Below are 18,486 nucleotides of genomic sequence, written 5' to 3'. Positions count from 1 at the left end.
AAATTAAAACCTGCTGCTGTCAAAATTTATTTAGTATCCATCGTTGACCAAGCGTTTTATCTATTGAGCATTCATGTATTTATTTTATTGAAGTTTCAACAGCTCAGTGTCTTGGGTATTCCCATCCTCATTTTTAGAAGAAAACTAGGGCTTCTTAGCAACTAGGAGCAAAGTTGCAGACTAGTGAATTCCCTGGAGAACCAGGGCTCTGAATTCAAGTCTTCTGACTTCAAATCCTATGCTTTTTTTCTATTATTCTACTCTTCTGTAAAGTAGATTTTCTATAAAGATCATCGATATTTCAATACTGGAACCCTTGCAAGTACGGGTTAAGGGATCAGGAAGGAAAACTATATAATAGACCTAGGTTTCAATTCTAAATCTGTGATTGACTTTATTGAAGCCATAAACTTCTAGAGTATCAGTCTTCCTCTGTCCCAGCCCCGCAACCTGTGCAAATCAAATCAAATATGCAGAAGAGATGTAAAAAAAAAAAAAAAAAAGACTTTTGTGCTTCTAAAGTAATATCCTTTGTTAGAAGCTTTTTTTTTTAAAAAAAAGTAAATATATTCTAAGGACAAGGAGAAAACAAACTTAAAATCCATTTGAGTACAAAGTGCTTGACCTGAGTTTTTTCCAGAGTTTCGCTGTCTTCTATATGTATATGTACTGATACTGAGGACTCTAAGCCAGCATGGAAATTCAGATTACAAAGATAGGCTAATCACAGCTTTGTCTCATAGACCAGCACCAGAGTTTCGGGTAATGGCAGTGAATAGAAGCATCCCACAGAAGCTGGAAATGCTCACAGCTTGTGTCTGCCTAGCTGGTTTCTCTCCTCTCCCCAGTGTTGCAATGGATTCTCAGAAGGCCACCTGGCCTTGCCTTGCTCAGACTCCTGAGGGCCCACACAGAGAGATTATCAATGTTTGCATAATGCTTTACAGTTTACATACCACTTCTTAAACACAGCTAAGCATTTGGTCTTTGCAATCACCTGGTGAAGTGTGGGTGTTGTATCACCCATTTTACATCTGAATATCAGAAGATCAGATACTAAATAATTCACCTAAGGTCCCAGTAAGAAGTAAAACCCATTCTCAAATCAACTTCCTTGGAAGCAGGTCCTGCTTTGTTCAGTACACTTCCATATGTCCCACTGAATCTGCTCAGGGCTTGCATCCCTCACCAAAGCATGAGGCACTCCCTCCCCAGCCTCCAGGCCCTGTAGGCTGTCTCTGCCTGGAAAATTCCACCATTTCCACCTATAGAATCCCAACTTTGAGGCCCAGCTTAAGTGTCAAGTTGCCCACAAAGGTTTTCCAGATCCCTCCTAGACTCTTCTTTGTGTTTGCATTGCCCTTTCCTGTACTTAAAAGAGGAGCATTCCCCACAGTCTGCTGAGTGTTCTACTTACTACACAAGTGTCAGCCTCATGGTGTACAGAGGGCAAGCCCAGTAGGTCTAGAAAAATGCCTTAGATACACCAGATTCTCAATAAACATCAGGTTTCTTATTTATCATAGTAAAAATGCTTATCTAATTGAATTCTTATTATGGACCAAATAAAATAGTAATAGTTAATATTTGTTAATACTTTCCATGTGCCAGTGCTGTTCTGAAAACTTTGTTCATCTACCCAACCCTACCACCAACCTGTGAGGTGGGTCTTGTCACTGTCCACATCTAGGAGATGAGAAAGCTAAAGTTGGGGAGGATAAGAAACGTGTCCAGGGTTACCCAGCTAGTAAGGGGTAGAGCTTGTTTTGAACTACTTTCCTTGTAAGGCAGGGACAAGTCCCTGAGTTCTAAGAGTTGTATGTTTATTTCCTTCTACAAGAAAGAAACCTCCACTCCTGAAGGAAGCTGAACTGGGGCAAAGACAACTTCTGACTTTCCTGGTCTTACTTTGGGCAGGGAAAGGCAGCAACCCTGTTAAAGGCTGGTACTCACTCTGGTCCTTGGCCCAGAACAAGCCTGAAAATGAAGGCTGATCTCTCTTGAGCTATCAGTATGAAAGAAAGGGAAGAGAAAGTTCCTGCTTTTTTTTTGTTGCTGTCCCTACACATCTTCTTGCCTTTGATGACACCAAGGGGTTCCCTTCCTTGCCTTCATCTTTTCAAGGACCAGAACAGGAGAAGCACAAAGCCAGGAGCCATTTGCATGTTGGGGCAGTGCTGCCCTTGTGGCCCTGGATAGGTTATACTTAATCCCTTCACTTTTCTACCTTCCTGGGTACCTCCAGGGCGATCAAAATTTTCTCCTGGTGAATGTTCCTCCGAATACAAAAGAAGATGCTTTTTCAGTTCAAACACTGGTGTTTGCAGCCTGTGGTTGGAATGCTGCTGGGTGGGGAAGTCTCTGTTTCCAGGACTGCAGGTCCTATTCTCTGTGCTGCTTCAGCATGGCCTGCTTTGTGTCGGAGATGATCAAACATGTCTATCCTACAACCAGAAAGCCTGGGACATTTGGGCCAGACCTCTGTCTTCGCTCTTCTCTTTAAAGGTCTTAACCTCAACAGAGCCCATATCTCTGTGTTCTAAAATAGTTTGGATATTAAAAATAAGAAATCTATTGAGAATTTTTTATCTCTGTCTCTGAAGGCAGGCCACTGCTGTCTGGGATTTTTCTTTTTTTAAATTTCTTTTTAAAATTCCAGTACAATTAACATACAGTATGTTAATTTCAGGTATTCAACAATTCTATACATTACTCAGTGCTCATCATGATAAGTATATTCTTTTATTTTTCTCTTTTTTTTAAAATTTATTTATTTTTATTTGTTTATTTACAGCATAACAGTGTTCATTGTTTTGGCATCACACCCAGTGCTCCATGCAGTACGTGCCCTCCCTATTACCCACCACCTGGTTCCTCAACCTCCCACCTCCCCCACCCCCCTGCCGCCCCTTCATAACCCTCTGGTTGTTTTTCAGAGTCCATAGTCTCTCATGGTTCATCTCCCCTTCCAGTTTCCCTCGACTCCCTCTCCTCTCCATCTCCCCATGTCCTCCATGTTATTTGTTATGCTCCACAAATAAGTGAGACCATATGATACTTGACTCTCTCTGCTTGACTTATTTCGCTCAGCATAATTTCTTCCAGTCTCGTCCATGTTGCTACAAAAGTTGGGTATTCGTCCTTTCTGATGGAGGCATAATACTCCATTGTGTATATGGACCACATCTTCCTTATCCATTCATCCGTTGAAGGGCATCTTGGTTCTTTCCACAGTTTGGCGACCATAGCCATTGCTGCAATAAACATTGGGGTACAAATGGCCCTTCTTTTCACTACATCTGTATCTTTGGGGTAAATACCCAGCAGTGCAATTGCAGGGTCATAGGGAAGCTCTATTTTTAATTTCTTTAGGAATCTCCACATGATAAGTATATTCTTAATCCCCTTTACCTATTTCACCCATCCCCTCACCCACCTCTCATCTGGTAACCTCAAGTTTGTTCTCTGTATTTGAATCTGGTTTTTTGTTTGTTTTGTTTTGTTTCTCTGTCTTTTTTTTCTTTGTCTTGTTTTGTTTCTTAAATTCCACATAAGAATGAAATCATATGGTATTTGTCTTTTTCTGACTGATTTCACTTAGCATTATATCTTTTAGATTGATCCATATTGTTGCAAATGGCAAGATTTCATTCTTTTTTATGGTTGAGTAATATTCCTCTGTGTGTGTGTCCCCTTATCTATTCATCTATTGAGGGATATTTGGGTTATGACTATTTCTGGCTATTGTAATTAATGCTACAATAAACATAGGAGTGTATATATATTTTTGAATTAGTGTTTTGGGTTCTTTGTGTAAACACCTGTTAGTGGAATAACTGTATCATGTGGTAATTCTATAATTTTTTAAGGAATCTCCATACTATCTTCCACAATAGCGACACCAGTTTGCATTCCCACCAACAGTGTAAGAGGGTTCCTTTTTCTCTACATCCTCTCCAACACTTGTTGTTTCTTGTGTTTTTGATTTTAGCCATTCTGATTTAGCCACATCTTATTGTGGTTTTAATTTGCATTTCTTTGATGACTAGTGATGTTGAGCATCTTTCCATGGGTCTATTGATCACCTGCATCTTTTCTTTGGAGAAATGTCTGTTCACATCTTCTGCCAATTTTTATATCGGATTATTTGGTTTTTGGGTGTTGAGTTGCGTAAGCTCTTTACATATTTTGAATACTAATCCCTTATTGGCTATGTTATTTGATATATTCCTCCCATTCAGTAGTTTGTCTTTCATGTTTTGCTGTTTCTTTCGCTGCGCGGAAGCTATTTTGATGTCACCCCAATAATTTCTTTTTGCTTTTGTTTCCTTTGCCTCAAGAGACAGATCTCAAATAGTGTTGCTATGGCTGATGTCAGAAAAATTACTGTCTGTGATCTTTTCTAGGATTTTATGGTTTCAGATCTCACATTTAGGTTTTTAATCCATTTTGAGTTTATTTTTGTATATGGTATAAGAAGGTGGTCCATTTTCATTCTTTTGCATGTGCCTGTCCAGTTTTCCCAACACCATTTGTTGAAGAGACTGTCATTTTCCCATTGGATACTCTTGCCTCCTTTGTCATAGATAACTGACCATATACTTGTGGGTTTATTTCTGGACTCACAATTCTGTTTCATTGATCTATGTGTCTATTTTTGTGTTAATGCCACACTGTCTGTCTGGGAATTTTTATCCCTTGGCAACTCCCTCAAGCTGCTTGTTTTTCTGTAACTTCTCCATTTCTTTGTTTCTTCCACAGATTCTCTGTACACACTAACCTTTTCAAGAATAGCTTGAATAATAATAATAATAAAAGAATAACCTTTATATATAACTTGAATAACAACTAAAGCAGGGAAATCCATGACTTTTGGTAAAGAGGAGGAGGGCAGGGTTGGTGTTGGGAGAGAATACAATGTCTGATTTACTTTGACATGAGTTGTTTACACTTTATTAATGGCCTTTGTGTCTTAAATCAATCACTGTAACTCCAGTCTTAAAACTTATTCATGTAGAACTAGAAGAGTCAAGATTTACAGTCTTTCATAGGAAACTGATCTACTGATGCTTTTAACTGGTTTTAAAAAAATAAAAATAAAAAGGTTTTAGAAGTCCATAAACAACTTTAGCAAATCCCTGCCTCCAGAGATGTTCCAAAGGGCAGTTCAGAATGTCCCATCTTTCATACATTTTCCCTGTTTATCATGGCCCATGAGATGAAGCAAACATCAAGGCAAAATGTGAGGGGTATGGAAATCAGTGCTAAAGCTAGTGATTCCTAACTGGGAGACACATCTCACTCTCCCAGCCTCTAAGGATGTCCAACACCACCAACACCACTGCTTCTCCTTCCCTTGTCACCACCTTCAGCACGATTATTATTCTTTTCAGACCTTTTTAGAACAACTGAGAGTTGAAATGGATTCAGATTAGCTTGACTAACAGATTTCCAACCAGTCCTTTGTTGTTTCTGGGGCCTGTGGCAAGTTATGAAATATCCATGAACTTCAATGTTTTCATCTTCAGGTATGGGGATGAGAATGACCTCCTTTTTTGTAAAAATGAAACAGGGTCTTTCACATTATAGACACTTAATCAATTTTATTTTCTGCCTTTCACCAAAGAACTAGGATGAGAAGACACATGCCTAAAAACAGAATAAACCAAGCTCACATTGAGTGCCAGATGATTGGTGCAGAGGTAGTTCACAGAAAGAGGGCCCAGCTGGCAGGGATTATTTACATACCATGGTCTCTTCGGAGCATCATCTTGGCTGTATTCTGCCTCGGTGGGGGACCCAATGTAGGTTCAAGGGTCAGACATAATTAGGCACAATTGAATTTGAATTGAATTGAAAAGCAGCCTGACAATAGAACCAAAGCCAAAAACTCACTCAAACCCTTTGACCTATTAATGCCACTTTAGAAAAACACATAACAATAAAATAATTGAAAAGAAAAAACATCTACTTAAAGACATTCATCATAGCACTCTTCACATAAGTAAAATTAGAAAAATCAAATAAAGAATAAAAAAAGAATGTCTCAGATGGACTTAACAGATACAGTCAGAGCATTTCATCTTAAAGCAGCAGAATACACATTCTTTTCAAGTGCACACGGAACATTCTCCAGAACAGGTCACATACCGAGTCACAAATCAGGCCTCAATTGCCAAGAAAAGACTGAAATAAAACCATGTGTATTTCTAGACCATAATGCTATGAAACTTGAAGTCAACCACAAGAAAAAACTTGGAAAGACACAAATACATGGAGGCTAAAGAACATGCTACTAAAGAATGAATGGGTTCACCGGAAAATTAAAGAAGAATTTAAAAAATACATGGAAGCAAATGAAAATGAAACACAACATTCCAAAACCTTTGGCACGCAACAAAGGTGGTCCTAGGAGTGAAGAATTATAGAGCAATACAGGACTTTCTAAAGAAGCAAGAAAAGTCTCAAATACAAAACCTAATCTTACATCTAGAGGATCTGGAAAAAGAACAACAAATAAAACCTAAATCCAACAGGAGAAGGGAAATAATTATTAGAGAAGAAATCAATGATCTGGAAATTAAAACAAAAAAAACCCAAAAAACAATAGTGGAACAGATCAACAAAACTAGGAACTAGTTCTTTTTTTTTTTTTTTATTTGTTTATTTACAGCATAACAGTGTTCATTGTTTTGGCATCACACCCAGTGCTCCATGCAGTACGTGCCCTCCTCATTACCCACCACCTGGTCCCTCAACCTCCCAACCCCCCCACCCCCCCGCCGCCCCTTCATAACCCTCTAGTTGTTTTTCAGAGTCCATAGTCTCTCATGGTTCATCTCCCCTTCCAGTTTCCCTCAACTCCCTCTCCTCTCCATCTCCCCATGTCCTCCATGTTCTTTGTTATGCTCCACAAATAAGTGAGACCATATGATACTTGACTCTCTCTGCTTGACTTATTTCGCTCAGCATAATTTCTTCCAGTCTCGTCCATGTTGCTACAAAAGTTGGGTATTCGTCCTTTCTGATGGAGGCATAATACTCCATTGTGTATATGGACCACATCTTCCTTATCCATTCATCCGTTGAAGGGCATCTTGGTTCTTTCCACAGTTTGGCGACCGTAGCCATTGCTGCAATAAACATTGGGGTACAGATGGCCCTTCTTTTCACTACATCTGTATCTTTGGGGTAAATACCCAGCAGTGCAATTGCAGGGTCATACGGAAGCTCTATTCTTAATTTCTTGAGGAATCTCCACACTGTTCTCCAAAGTGGCTGCACTAACTTGCATTCCCACCAACAGTGTAAGAGGGTTTCTCTTTCTCCACATCCTCTCCAACACACGTTGTTTCCTGTCTTGCTAATTTTGGCCATTCTAACTGGTGTCAGGTGGTATCTCAATGTGGTTTTAATTTGAATCTCCCTGATGGCTAGTGATGATGAACATTTTTTCATGTGTCTGATAGCCATTTATATGTCTTTGTTGGAGAAGTGTCTGTTCATATCTTCTGCCCATTTTTTGATATGATTATCTGTTTTGTGTGTGTTGAGTTTGAGAAGTTCTTTATAGATCCTGGATATCAACCTTTTGTCTGTACTGTCATTTGCAAATATCTTCTCCCATTCCGTGGGTTGCCTCTTTGTTTTGTTGACTGTTTCCTTTGCTGTGCAGAAGCTTTTGATCTTGAGGAAGTCCCAAAAGTTCATTTTTGCTTTTGTTTCCTTGGCCTTTGGAGACATATCTTGAAAGAAGTTGCTGTGGCTGATATCGAAGAGGTTACTGCCTATGTTCTCCTCTAGGATTCTGATAGATTCCTGTCTCACGTTGAGGTCTTTTATCCATTTCGAGTTTATCTTTGTGTACGGTGTAAGAGAATGGTCGAGTTTCATTCTTCTACATATCACTGTCCAGTTTTCCCAGCACCATTTATTGAAGAGACTGTCTTTTTTCCATTGAATATTTTTTCCTGTTTTGTCGAAGATTATTTGACCATAGAGTTGAGGGTCCATATCTGGGCTCTCCACTCTGTTCCACTGGTCTATGTGTCTGTTTTTATGCCAGTACCATGCTGTCTTGGTGATCACAGCTTTGTAGTAAAGCTTGAAATCGGGTAATGTGATGCCGCCAGTTTTGTTTTTGTTTTTCAACCTTTCCTTAGCAATTCGGGGTCTCTTCTGGCTCCATACAAATTTTAGGATTATTTGCTCCAGCTCTTTGAAAAATATCGGTGGAATTTTGATCGGAATGGCATTAAAAGTATAGATTGCTCTAGGCAGTATAGACATTTTAACAATGTTTATTCTTCCAATCCAAGAGCATGGAACAGTCTTCCATCTTTTTGTGTCTTCTTCAATTTCTTTCATGAGTGTTCTGTAATTCCTCGAGTATAGGTCCTTTACTTCTTTGGTTAGGTTTATGCCCAGGTATCTTATGGTTCTTGGTGCTATAGTAAATGGAATCGATTCTCTAATTTCCCTTTCTGTATTTTCATTGTTGGTGTATAAAAAAGCCACTGATTTCTGTACATTGACTTTGTATCCTGCCACGTTACTGAATTGCTGTATGAGTTCTAGTAGTTTGGGGGTGGAGTCTTTGGGGTTTTCCATATAAAGAATCATGTCATCGGCGAAGAGAGAGAGTTTGACTTCTTCCTTGCCAATTTGGATACCTTTTATTTCTCTTTGTTGTCTGATTGCTGTTGCTAGAACTTCTAATACTATGTTGAACAAGAGTGGTGAGAGTGGGCATCCTTGTCGTGTTCCCGATCTCAACGGGAAGGCTGCAAGCTTTTTCCCATTGAGGATGATATTTGCTGTGGGTCTTTCATAGATAGATTTTATGAAGTTCAGGAATGTTCCCTCTATCCCTATACTTTGAAGCGTTTTCATCAGGAACGGATGCTGGATTTTGTCAAATGCTTTTTCTGCATCAATTGAGAGGACCATGTGGTTCTTTTCTCTTCTCTTATTGATGTGTTCTATCACACTGATTGATTTGCGAATGTTGAACCAACCTTGCAACCCAGGGATGAATCCCACCTGGTCATGGTGGATAATCATTTTAATGTGCTGCTGGATCCTGTTTGCTAGGATCTTGTTGAGAATCTTTGCATCCATATTCATCAGTGATATTGGTCTGAAATTCTCTTTTTTGGTAGGGTCTTTGCCTGGTTTGGGGATCAGGGTAATGCTGGCTTCATAAAAAGAGTCTGGAAGTTTTCCTTCTGCTTCAATTTTTTGGAACAGCTTCAGGAGAATTGGTGTTATTTCTTCTTTGAAAGTTTGGTAGAATTCCCCAGGGAATCTGTCAGGTCCTGGGCTCTTGTTTTTTGGGAGGTTTTTGATCACTGCTTCAATCTCATTGCTAGATATTGGTCTATTCAGGTTGTCAATTTCTTTCTGGTTCAATTTTGGGAGTTTGTAGCTTTCCAGGAATGCATCCATTTCATCTAGGTTGCTTAGCTTATTGGCATATAACTGTTGGTAATAATTTCTGATGATTGTTTCTATTTCCTTGGTGTTAGTTGTGATCTCTCCCTTTTCATTCATAATTTTATTAATTTGGGCTTTCTCTCTTTTCTTTTGGATTAGTGTGGCCAATGGTTTATCGATCTTATTGATTCTTTCAAAAAACCAGGGAACTAGTTCTTTTAAAGAATTAAAAGAATTGATAAACCCCTGGCTAGTCTTATCAAAAAGAGAAGCAAAAGGACCCAAATAAATAAAATCATGAATGAAAGAGGAGAGATCACAACCAACACCACAGAAATACAAACAATTATAAGAAAGTATTATAAGCAATTATATGCCAACAAATTAGACCATCCGCGAGAAATGGATAAATGCCTAAAAGAATTTAGATAGAGGACCTGCTCTAGGAAGAGAGCTGTCACCATGGAAACATTGTAATATGAATGAGGTATGGTGGGCAGGGAGAAATGGAACAAGGCCTGTTTGAACAAAGTCTCTCTGTGTCCTATTTTTTCTAGATGGTCCAAAAAAATTTATTGGTCAAACATTTACTCTTTTTCATCTTCCTGTGAATTACACTTCTTCCTTTAAATTCCCTATCCCCTTCTCTTTAGTTCAGAATGACACATACACCTCATTTTGTCTGATTGTCTTTGGAATTTCCATGTCTTTGTGGATTTCCTGTACGCATGAAATGAAATTTAATTTCCCCCTGTTAATCTGTCTCATGTCATCTGATTTTTAGTCTAGCTAGAAAGACATTTGGAGGCAGAGGAAATTCTTCCGCCTTGACAACATCAAAGTTGAACAGTTCATGTGTGCAGAGCTGGGCCTTTGAGGCAAGGCCAGTGTCTTGCTGAGGCTTTTCCAGACCCCAGAGACACGAATGTGAATGGGTGGTGGACACTCAGAAGCCTCTATGAAAACCCTGGGAGGACTTGTCACCTAAACCCAAGTTCCTCCTATCTCTCTCCCTGGCTGCGTGGCCCCAACTTTCACATCAGGGGAAAAGATCCCTCACTTTCTACAGTTGATGAGGAAAAGTTTTCCTAAGTTCTTTCAGGCATTTAGGGAGGAATGTCAAAGTTTCTTCCTGAATCTTTCAAGACCTGATTGTTCTCAGCTTGAAATAACCTGCATTCAAAGTGGCACATTTTGGGGCAACTCACCCTTGGCCCTTAAAGCACAATCTCCCAATCTTTTCAGAGTGAAAAAATAAAAAACCAGCTTGCCATTTCTAGAATGCCAGTCCCTCATCAAAAACTTAATGCATAGTATTTCTAATTCCAGCAGCCACCCTGCCAAGCAGGTGCCGATCACCTTTGTTTTATTGACAGGGAACCTGAAGCACAGAGTTTTTAAGGAGTTTGCTCACTGTTGCTTTACCAGGAGGTGTCAGAGCTGGCCATAAGCCAGGCACTGTCTCCGACAGCAACTCTTTCCTGCAGAGGAGGAATCTACAGTTCTCAGATGACAGGAGTTTTCATTTGCTTCCAGCTCCACCTGTGTGACTGCTGATACTTCTCTCAGCATTGTCCATGTTGGAGCATCATTGCCTTGTGCAGCACAGACCCTCCAAGCTTCTCCACTCTAGCAGATCATCTCCCTGAGGGTAAAGCCAAACACAGGAGCTGTAAGGGTGAGCCACCCCTTCTTCTTGAGCTGAGAGTGGTTTGCAGCGATTAAGAAGGTGGTGGAGAGCAAGTTGTTGTGGCTGTTCTCTGACCTTCCTGATGCCCTAGCAGTGCTTGGGAAAGTGGGAACAAGCTGTGAGGCTGGATTGTCCTTGGTGTGTCAGTGCCAAGCATTACCATTGTCAACAGCAGAAAGAAGGACGCAGGGCGGGATGGGGCCGGCCTACAGAGTTCTGGGGGCAGTCCCTTTTCTGTGGTAGGGCCAGGCCAGGGCTGGTCGCACCATCAAACACGGAAATGCAGCAGTATTTTCCCCAGAGATGCTGCCCACACCAGGGAAATGACAAGGCTTTTAAACAAAGATTGCCAACGCCCAGGGCATTCCCCTGAGGGGCAGGGCAAGTCATTCTGTCAGAACCCAGCCCCAGAGCCTCAGGGCTCAGATGGGACCCACAGGCAGGCAGAAGCTCTCTTTAGTAAGGGAATCTTACTGCCAACAAAATCTTATGAGAAGGCAGTAAACAAAGTTGGAAAAAAAAAAAAAAGGAGACCACCTTCTAATAGTATAAGTTGTTTTATAAATTCAAATTGAACAAATTATTGTAAACTGGCCAACAAAAGCAATGAAGCTCTTCTGACAAATGCAAACATTTAACGGGAGGTATGGATGGCTTTGGCTGACATACATCTCACTTACTTATGTTATTTTGTTACGCATTATTGAGAAAAATCTGGATTCATACAGATCAACTATTTAAATTCTGAAAGTTTAAAAACATCTTGCTTTGCAATTTCAGGATATTTTAAAATTAAGACGGCAGGAGATCAATTTTTGGAGTCCATGTTAAAACACACTAACCTGGCAGTTTGAGACTTGGGTGTTTTCCAATGATTTGTGTGTTGGCCGTTATATCTTTGAATATATTTTAGTTTTAGAATGGTTAAATTAGACTTTAAAAACTGAAGTAAATCCTTGTAGAACTCTCTGATACTGGAAGATCTGTAGGACTCAGAGGAGCTTGCATTCAATGCCACTGGTCCAGGCAAGTCAAAGATGGCCTTCATTTGAGAGTCTGTGAGTATGTGCTGGGATGTTCATTTCTAACTACCTGGAGATTTCAGAATGTTCACTGGGTAGTCAGCACTGTAACATGATGGTTAGAACATGGGTTTTGTTAGATAGAGCAAGGTCTGAATATGAAACTTGCCATGCAGTTCCTAAGATCACTGTTTCTTTGTCCTCCATTTCCTCATATGTGGACTGAAAATGGTGCCACCTAAGCAATAGGATTCCTGTGAAAATGAAATGAGATTATGTATTTAAAGCTCTTAGACCAGGCTTTGGCGTTTAGAAAGTACTGTCCAAGGGGGAGTGGGAGCAGCTACTTTGGGTAGGGCTGCCAAGGGCTGAGTGCTAATGCAGGTTGCTGAGGGCTGTGCGGTCTTTAGGATTTCAGTGTCCTTTGGAGGCTCCTCTGTATCCAGTTCCCATGTCACCGAGCTCCAGGATCAGATGTACAGCTTGTAGCAGACTTGGGTGTCTAGTAGCATCTCAAATTCAGGAACAAACAGAATTTTGGGAGGACCCAATGACCTCCCAGTGCTGTGTACCTCCAGATCATATTATTCTCCATATTGACTTTCCTCACCAAAGGCCTGTGAACTTGGACTCAAAGTGAGGCCCACAGACCAGCAGCCCAGGTGTCTCTCCTGGAGCTTGTTAGAAACACAGACACTCTGGACCTCTAGAATAGGAAGCTGCTTTTTAACAAGACCCCTGGCAATTTTCCTGCATGTGCGGTTTGAGATGCACTGAGCCCAGCACTATGAAATCCTGGAGCTGCCTCTCACCCTTTCGGATCCCTTTCCATGAATGAAGGTAGTTTCTGAGTTTGCTACATGTCTGGCCGTTCTGATGGTTGATTTAGGATCCATGAGAGGTGGCCATGGGGTCAGATCTGAGCCCCCATGTGGACTCCTTCCTGGCTGATCTCCAGACCCACAGGCATAAATCGTCCCATAGAGACATGTCTAGTGAGCTCCCCCAGGCCTCTTGCTCACAGCTCAGTTCTAGGCCTTGGTCTACTCTGAACCATGTATCTGTCAATGAATATTGTCAGACAGACACACCTTTGGGTTGTGATTTAGTGTTTGATGGTGGCAGAAATAGGATTTCTAGGTCTCTCAGGGTCAGCCATGTCAATCCTAGAGACCACATTAGGAAGCAGTTTGAATATATGGACAGTTGCCTGGAGGCCCAGGTAGCAGTAGAAACACAGCATCCTTGGTGCTTTTTCCTTTTTAGCCTAAATGGGGAGTGACCTTTCTTCTGTCCTAGCCCAGAGACTTGCTGCTACTAAAAGAGGCAGCAGTCATTCATCTCCGTAGAGAATGACGATGAATGTTTCAGACCAGCCAGAGAAGGAAAAGCCAGCTGACAGTCAGCAGAGCATCTCCTCTCATCCCATACCCTAGGGCTTGATGGGCGACTTTGGCCCCTGTAACAGCTTGTTTTTCTTTAGTGGCCTGGAGCTCTAAACTGTAGGATCTCACAGGCAGAAGAGACTTGGAGACCTACACCCCCTATGGTAGTGATAGCTCCTGGCCGGGGGGGAGTCATGTGAGAAAGCTCCCTCCTGAAGTGTCTGAGGCACGACAGTGGGTGGCCACCATGACAGACCCAGTGAATATAGCAAGGGGAGGTCTTCTCCTCCAGGACCTACGTGAATATCTGCTCGAGACTCCCAGGTTCAGGTCCATGGTGAGACAGACCTGCACATGTATGATCAAAGTGACAAGTTATCAGAGTCCACGTATGCCCCCACCTAGCTGCTAAGAGGACCAAGGTCCACAGCCTGACACTGGTTGTCAGAAATGGCTGGACGCAGTTCTGTGGCATGACCTAGCCTGGCAGCCTCAGTCACAGCATGGCTATGGGCCGAAGAGCACTAACTGAGAATGGGTAGGGGAGCCCCAGGAGTCAGGGATTTCTGGGACTCAGGATACTCTTTCCACCCCTATTTCTTCTTGTGGTTTCCTCTTCCTAAATGGATTCTGTCCTGATTCCTTTTGGTTAATTCCTTGCATGCTCTTCTCTTTCATGTCTCTCTTTTACCAGCTACTTAACCAGCCAGAAGTGCTCTCTCCCTTTTCTGGGCCCCTTACCCACAACCCATGTTTCACACTCTTGAAGGCTTTGTTCAGATCCTGACACCTCCTTGAACTTGTCCCAGGGCTCCAACTTTGGAGCTCTGCTTCTTTGCCTCTGAATGCCTCTCTCTTTCTTAGTGGTGTTCAGTTTCCCATGTGTTGGTCATTCCAACATGACTATGTGACGTCAGGGTTAGTGGCTTTGTCTGTACAGTCAGTTACACTCATGAAGTATGGTACCCCGTACGTGTAAAGCAGTGTGCTGTGGGATGTGGGGTGTGTGTGTGTGTATGTGACACACTCTGCTTTTAAGGAACTTAAAGTCTAGAAGAAAGGATAAAGCATGGCACAAATGGCTAAAGTGGGAATATGATGAATAGTAGAGACAAGGGAACAGGAGGATTCAAAGGAGAGAAAGATTGCAAAGAAGGTTGAGAATTGCTGCAGGGAGCCTGGGCTAGGGCTAGGTCTTTGAGGGTACAAAGAGCTTTAGCTGACATAAGCGAACAGAGAAAGGAGAGACCTTCTGGGAAGCGAGCTGCTTGTGCAAAGGCACAGAGGGCAGAAAGTTCAGGCTGTTCTGGGGAAGCAGAGTCCCCTCTGGGGCTGAGGCCTTCAGTGTGGCACAGGAGGCTTGGGCTTTCCAGCTTGGAATGGCCAGCCTTTCTGTGCTCCAGGAGATCACTGAAACCAGGCAAGGAATGTGGCTTACAGGATCCCCTGAGGACTCAGAAGTGCTGGAAGATGGGTGTGGAAGCTCTGTGCTATGGCTGTACCTAAGTCCTCATGGTCCCCATCTCAAACACTTCTCACTCCTGAAGCCAGGCTCCTCAGTCAAGCTGTTGGGAGCATTTGGTCTGGACTAGAGCACCCAATGACCAGCACCCTGAAGAGAGAATGGGGGATAGACTAGACTCAGTGATGGGAATACATGTCAATTTTCTCAACCTGTATAACTTTATTTTCCCTTACCCCAAAGATGGCAGACAGAAATTTGCACAAGCCAAGGTTTAGGCTCTGAAAGAAATTTGGGTATTACCCGAAAGAAGCATGTCATAAAACTGAGAACATGCTTTAGGCTTGTGGCCCCTTAGACACCCACTCCTTCCTATCAGGAGTGAGCCGATTAACCAGGTTATGTTGTCTGTGGAGAAGGCACTCCTACAGATGGCCACCGCAGCATCCTGTGTGACTCAGTGTCTCCCCAGGCTGGGCCAGCTCCCTCCGACACACACACTGCCATCTGTCACCTGGAGGAGCAGGGACAGCTCCCACTCCAGGTCTTCAATCCTCTGAGCCAGGTGGGCTCTTCTAACTCCCAGCATCAGGGTCTGCTCACTCTTCAGGGCCCAGGTCCCCAGATTGTCTCCATCTGGGTCACTTGCTTCCACTGAGTAGGGTCTTTCTTCTTGCCACACACAAGGGAAGATGCTGGGAACCTCCTGAAAAGGACACAAATAGAAAAAGGAGATGTGGCTCCTGAGAATTGTAAACTCACTCTTTCCTGAATCCACCATGTAACATTGGCAAGACGCTTGCCACTCTGACAGCCTCTAGGCATTACCACCCTTCCAAATACTTGGGCAGATGCCAACAAGTTACCTCCAGGGACTGACCTCACAATTAACTAATAAAGACATAGTGTTCCCTGAGTTTATGTTGCTACAGTAATGCACAACAACTAATTATATCATTACATAATTATCATGGTTAATAATCTGGAATAATTATTGAATAATTAAATCTTGCTGCATTTTATAGCCCCTCAGCTCATCCTGCTTTTTTTCTTCCTTAATACTAGAGATATTTATATAGTGTCTCTTTAATCTTGAAGTATCCCTGTTATTGTATCCTCACCAAACCATCTGAGCTCCTCGATACAGTCGATGATAGATCCTTGTGCTAGATTCCTCTGCAGTGGAACTGACGTCATCGCTGTCTATCTGACTGGAGGGTGGCTGTCTAGAGACCCCACAGCTTAGTGGGACTTTTTTGGGAAAAGTCTAGATGAAGCTCAGGGAAGGAACAATAAACACACTGAAGAAAGAATACAATGGGAAGTTGGCATCTGCATTTGGGTTTCATAAGGAAGACCCACCTTGGGGGTTCAGGGAACCTTTTGGGCCTCAGGAGACTGTTCCTTCAGCCCTGCTGGAAGTGCATCTGTGCATTTCATGGCTGTTACACAGCCTCTGTTGTGCCTTTGTTTGTACACAAGATAAATTTTCCTTTATTCATTTGGGAGCACAGGTAACCTTTCTTGTTGTTTTTGTCTGAAGAAGGAGGTCAGTTTGACCAAGAACAGATTTTCCAGATCTCCCAACATTAAGGCCCAAGCACATACAACATTCTCATGGAACTCTCTGTATTTATGGAGCATTGCAGTGCCCCGATGCTGCTCCTCCTGGGTCCTCACTTCCAGGGCCCTTCTTAGCTGAAGAGGGGATTCCTTGGTGGCACAGACGCCCGTTCTTGGATGCCTGGCGAGAGGAGGTGTCGATGCACGCTCCTCCGCCACTCAGAGCATTGCCCGTGTTTAGCGACTTAGCAAGGCAGGGAGTAGGGTGAGATGATGGAGGAATGGGCTTGGGTGCAAAAGTTAAGAGTATGCAAAAAAACTCAGGTCAAGAAAAATGGTATTTTAATGGAGTATTAAAAATCACCAAGTGGAAAACTAAGGCCCACAAGCTGGCTGCCTGCTTTAGTGGATAGAGTTTTATTGAGCTCAGGGCAGGTACAACTAAACCATCCCTTCTGTCTCTTGTCTTTGTTCACTCCAACCTTCCCTGGTTGATACTTCCAAAGATCCAAGTTAGGATGGGGGAGCAATATAGATGACAGATGCATCTTGTGAAAAAGTCACCATTCCAGAACCATGTGCTACTGGTTAGGCTGCATCTGAACTGCTATTTTCATTGCTCCCTTTTCATGCTCTTCCTCAATCTTTCCAGGCCATAAGTTTACTTAGAGACCCCAGCTGCAAACCCAAGCTGATTGAGTGGGCTTCCCTGTCTCTAGAAGTACTTGCCAAAGCAAACAGGCAAAACCAAACTATGGCTGGTGGGCTTTCTGATCAGAACTGGTTGTTCTGGTCTCAACCCCTTCTATGGCAGACTGTGAGACCCAGCTGTCTGTGGGCACCCCAGGAGCTGAGGCAGTGGTCTGCTGGGCTTACCACAAATGCATTGCCTTCACTTGGGAGCGGTTGTCCTGGTTTGTCTTTTTCTTTCTGGAGCTCCAAGGCTTGAGCAGTGAGCCAGAAGAACTCTTCGTTCATCTCATCCAAAGTATCTTCCACCTGCCAAATCTTTCTCTAAAAACAAGGGACACATGGTAAAGGCTGCTGTGGAGGGAGGCACAGGGACCACAAGAGCAAATAGCAAGACACCAAATCCAGGTAGGTGTGACCAGGGAGAACTTTCTTGTATGGGGCACATCTCAGTTGAATTTTCATGATAAACAGGAATTAGCTGGGTGGACAATGGAAGAAGGGCATGCTAGGCAAAGGGAACAGCATATATGAAAACATAGAGATATAAGAGAGAAAGAGAACACTCATCCATCTACCACTCCATCTATCTGTCCATCCACTCATAAAGAAAGATTTATTGAGCACCCAGTATATGTCAAGCCAGTGATTAGTTCTGAAATTCCATTTGTGAACTTCCATGGGGTTTACAGTTTATCAAGAATGGCAGACCTGGGCGCCTGGGTGGCTCAGTGGGTTAAAGTCTCTGCCTTCAGCTCAGGTCATGATCCCAGGGTCCTGGGATTGAGCCCCGCATCGGGCTCTCTGCTCTGCAGGGAGCCTGCTTCCTCCTCTCTCTCTGCCTAGTTGTGATTTCTCTCTGTCAAATAAAAAAAAAAAAAAAAAAAAAGAATGGCAGACCTAAAACAAGGAATTATGAGTGACCAATGTTACCTGTGGATTGCTGTGGGAAGGTTGCTACAGGAAGTAGTCCAGCTTCAGTTTGGTGGTAGCAAGGAATTTGTTTGGAAAAGTAGAAGGAGATGGTACTGGAGAAACGGAGGTGATGAGGGGGCTGGAGACAGTAGGCCACAAAGGGTCTTGTGCATTAGTCTTGGCTACTATGGCAAAGAATTTCTTATTAATAGAATTCAATTTGTGGGGAGTGTTGTGTGCTCAGCTAAAAAACTGCATATTTCAGACTCTTCTAGATTGAGGTTACTGTAAGTCTTGGCCAATGAGATGTAAAAGAAAATTGTT

At 42.5% G+C, this 18,486-nt stretch overlaps 1 protein-coding gene across 1 annotated transcript in view; it reads right to left on the bottom strand.

The window, feature by feature from the left end:
• Positions 1-18,486, bottom strand: part of ATP12A (ATPase H+/K+ transporting non-gastric alpha2 subunit) — a 152,197-nt gene that overhangs the window by 121,141 nt on the left and 12,570 nt on the right. Inside the window, exons 5-6 of the mRNA XM_045978493.1 lie at positions 17,434-17,571; positions 15,509-15,700 (exon numbers count right to left, since the gene is read on the bottom strand). Coding sequence (XP_045834449.1) covers positions 15,509-15,700; positions 17,434-17,571 — 330 coding nt within the window. The remainder of the gene's footprint in view (positions 1-15,508; positions 15,701-17,433; positions 17,572-18,486) is intronic.

Source organism: Meles meles, chromosome 14 (assembly GCF_922984935.1).
Source record: "Meles meles chromosome 14, mMelMel3.1 paternal haplotype, whole genome shotgun sequence".
Lineage (NCBI taxonomy): Eukaryota > Metazoa > Chordata > Mammalia > Carnivora > Mustelidae > Meles > Meles meles.
The sequence above is the reverse complement of the archived record's forward strand: the minus strand, read 5'-3'. Positions and strand labels throughout refer to the sequence as shown.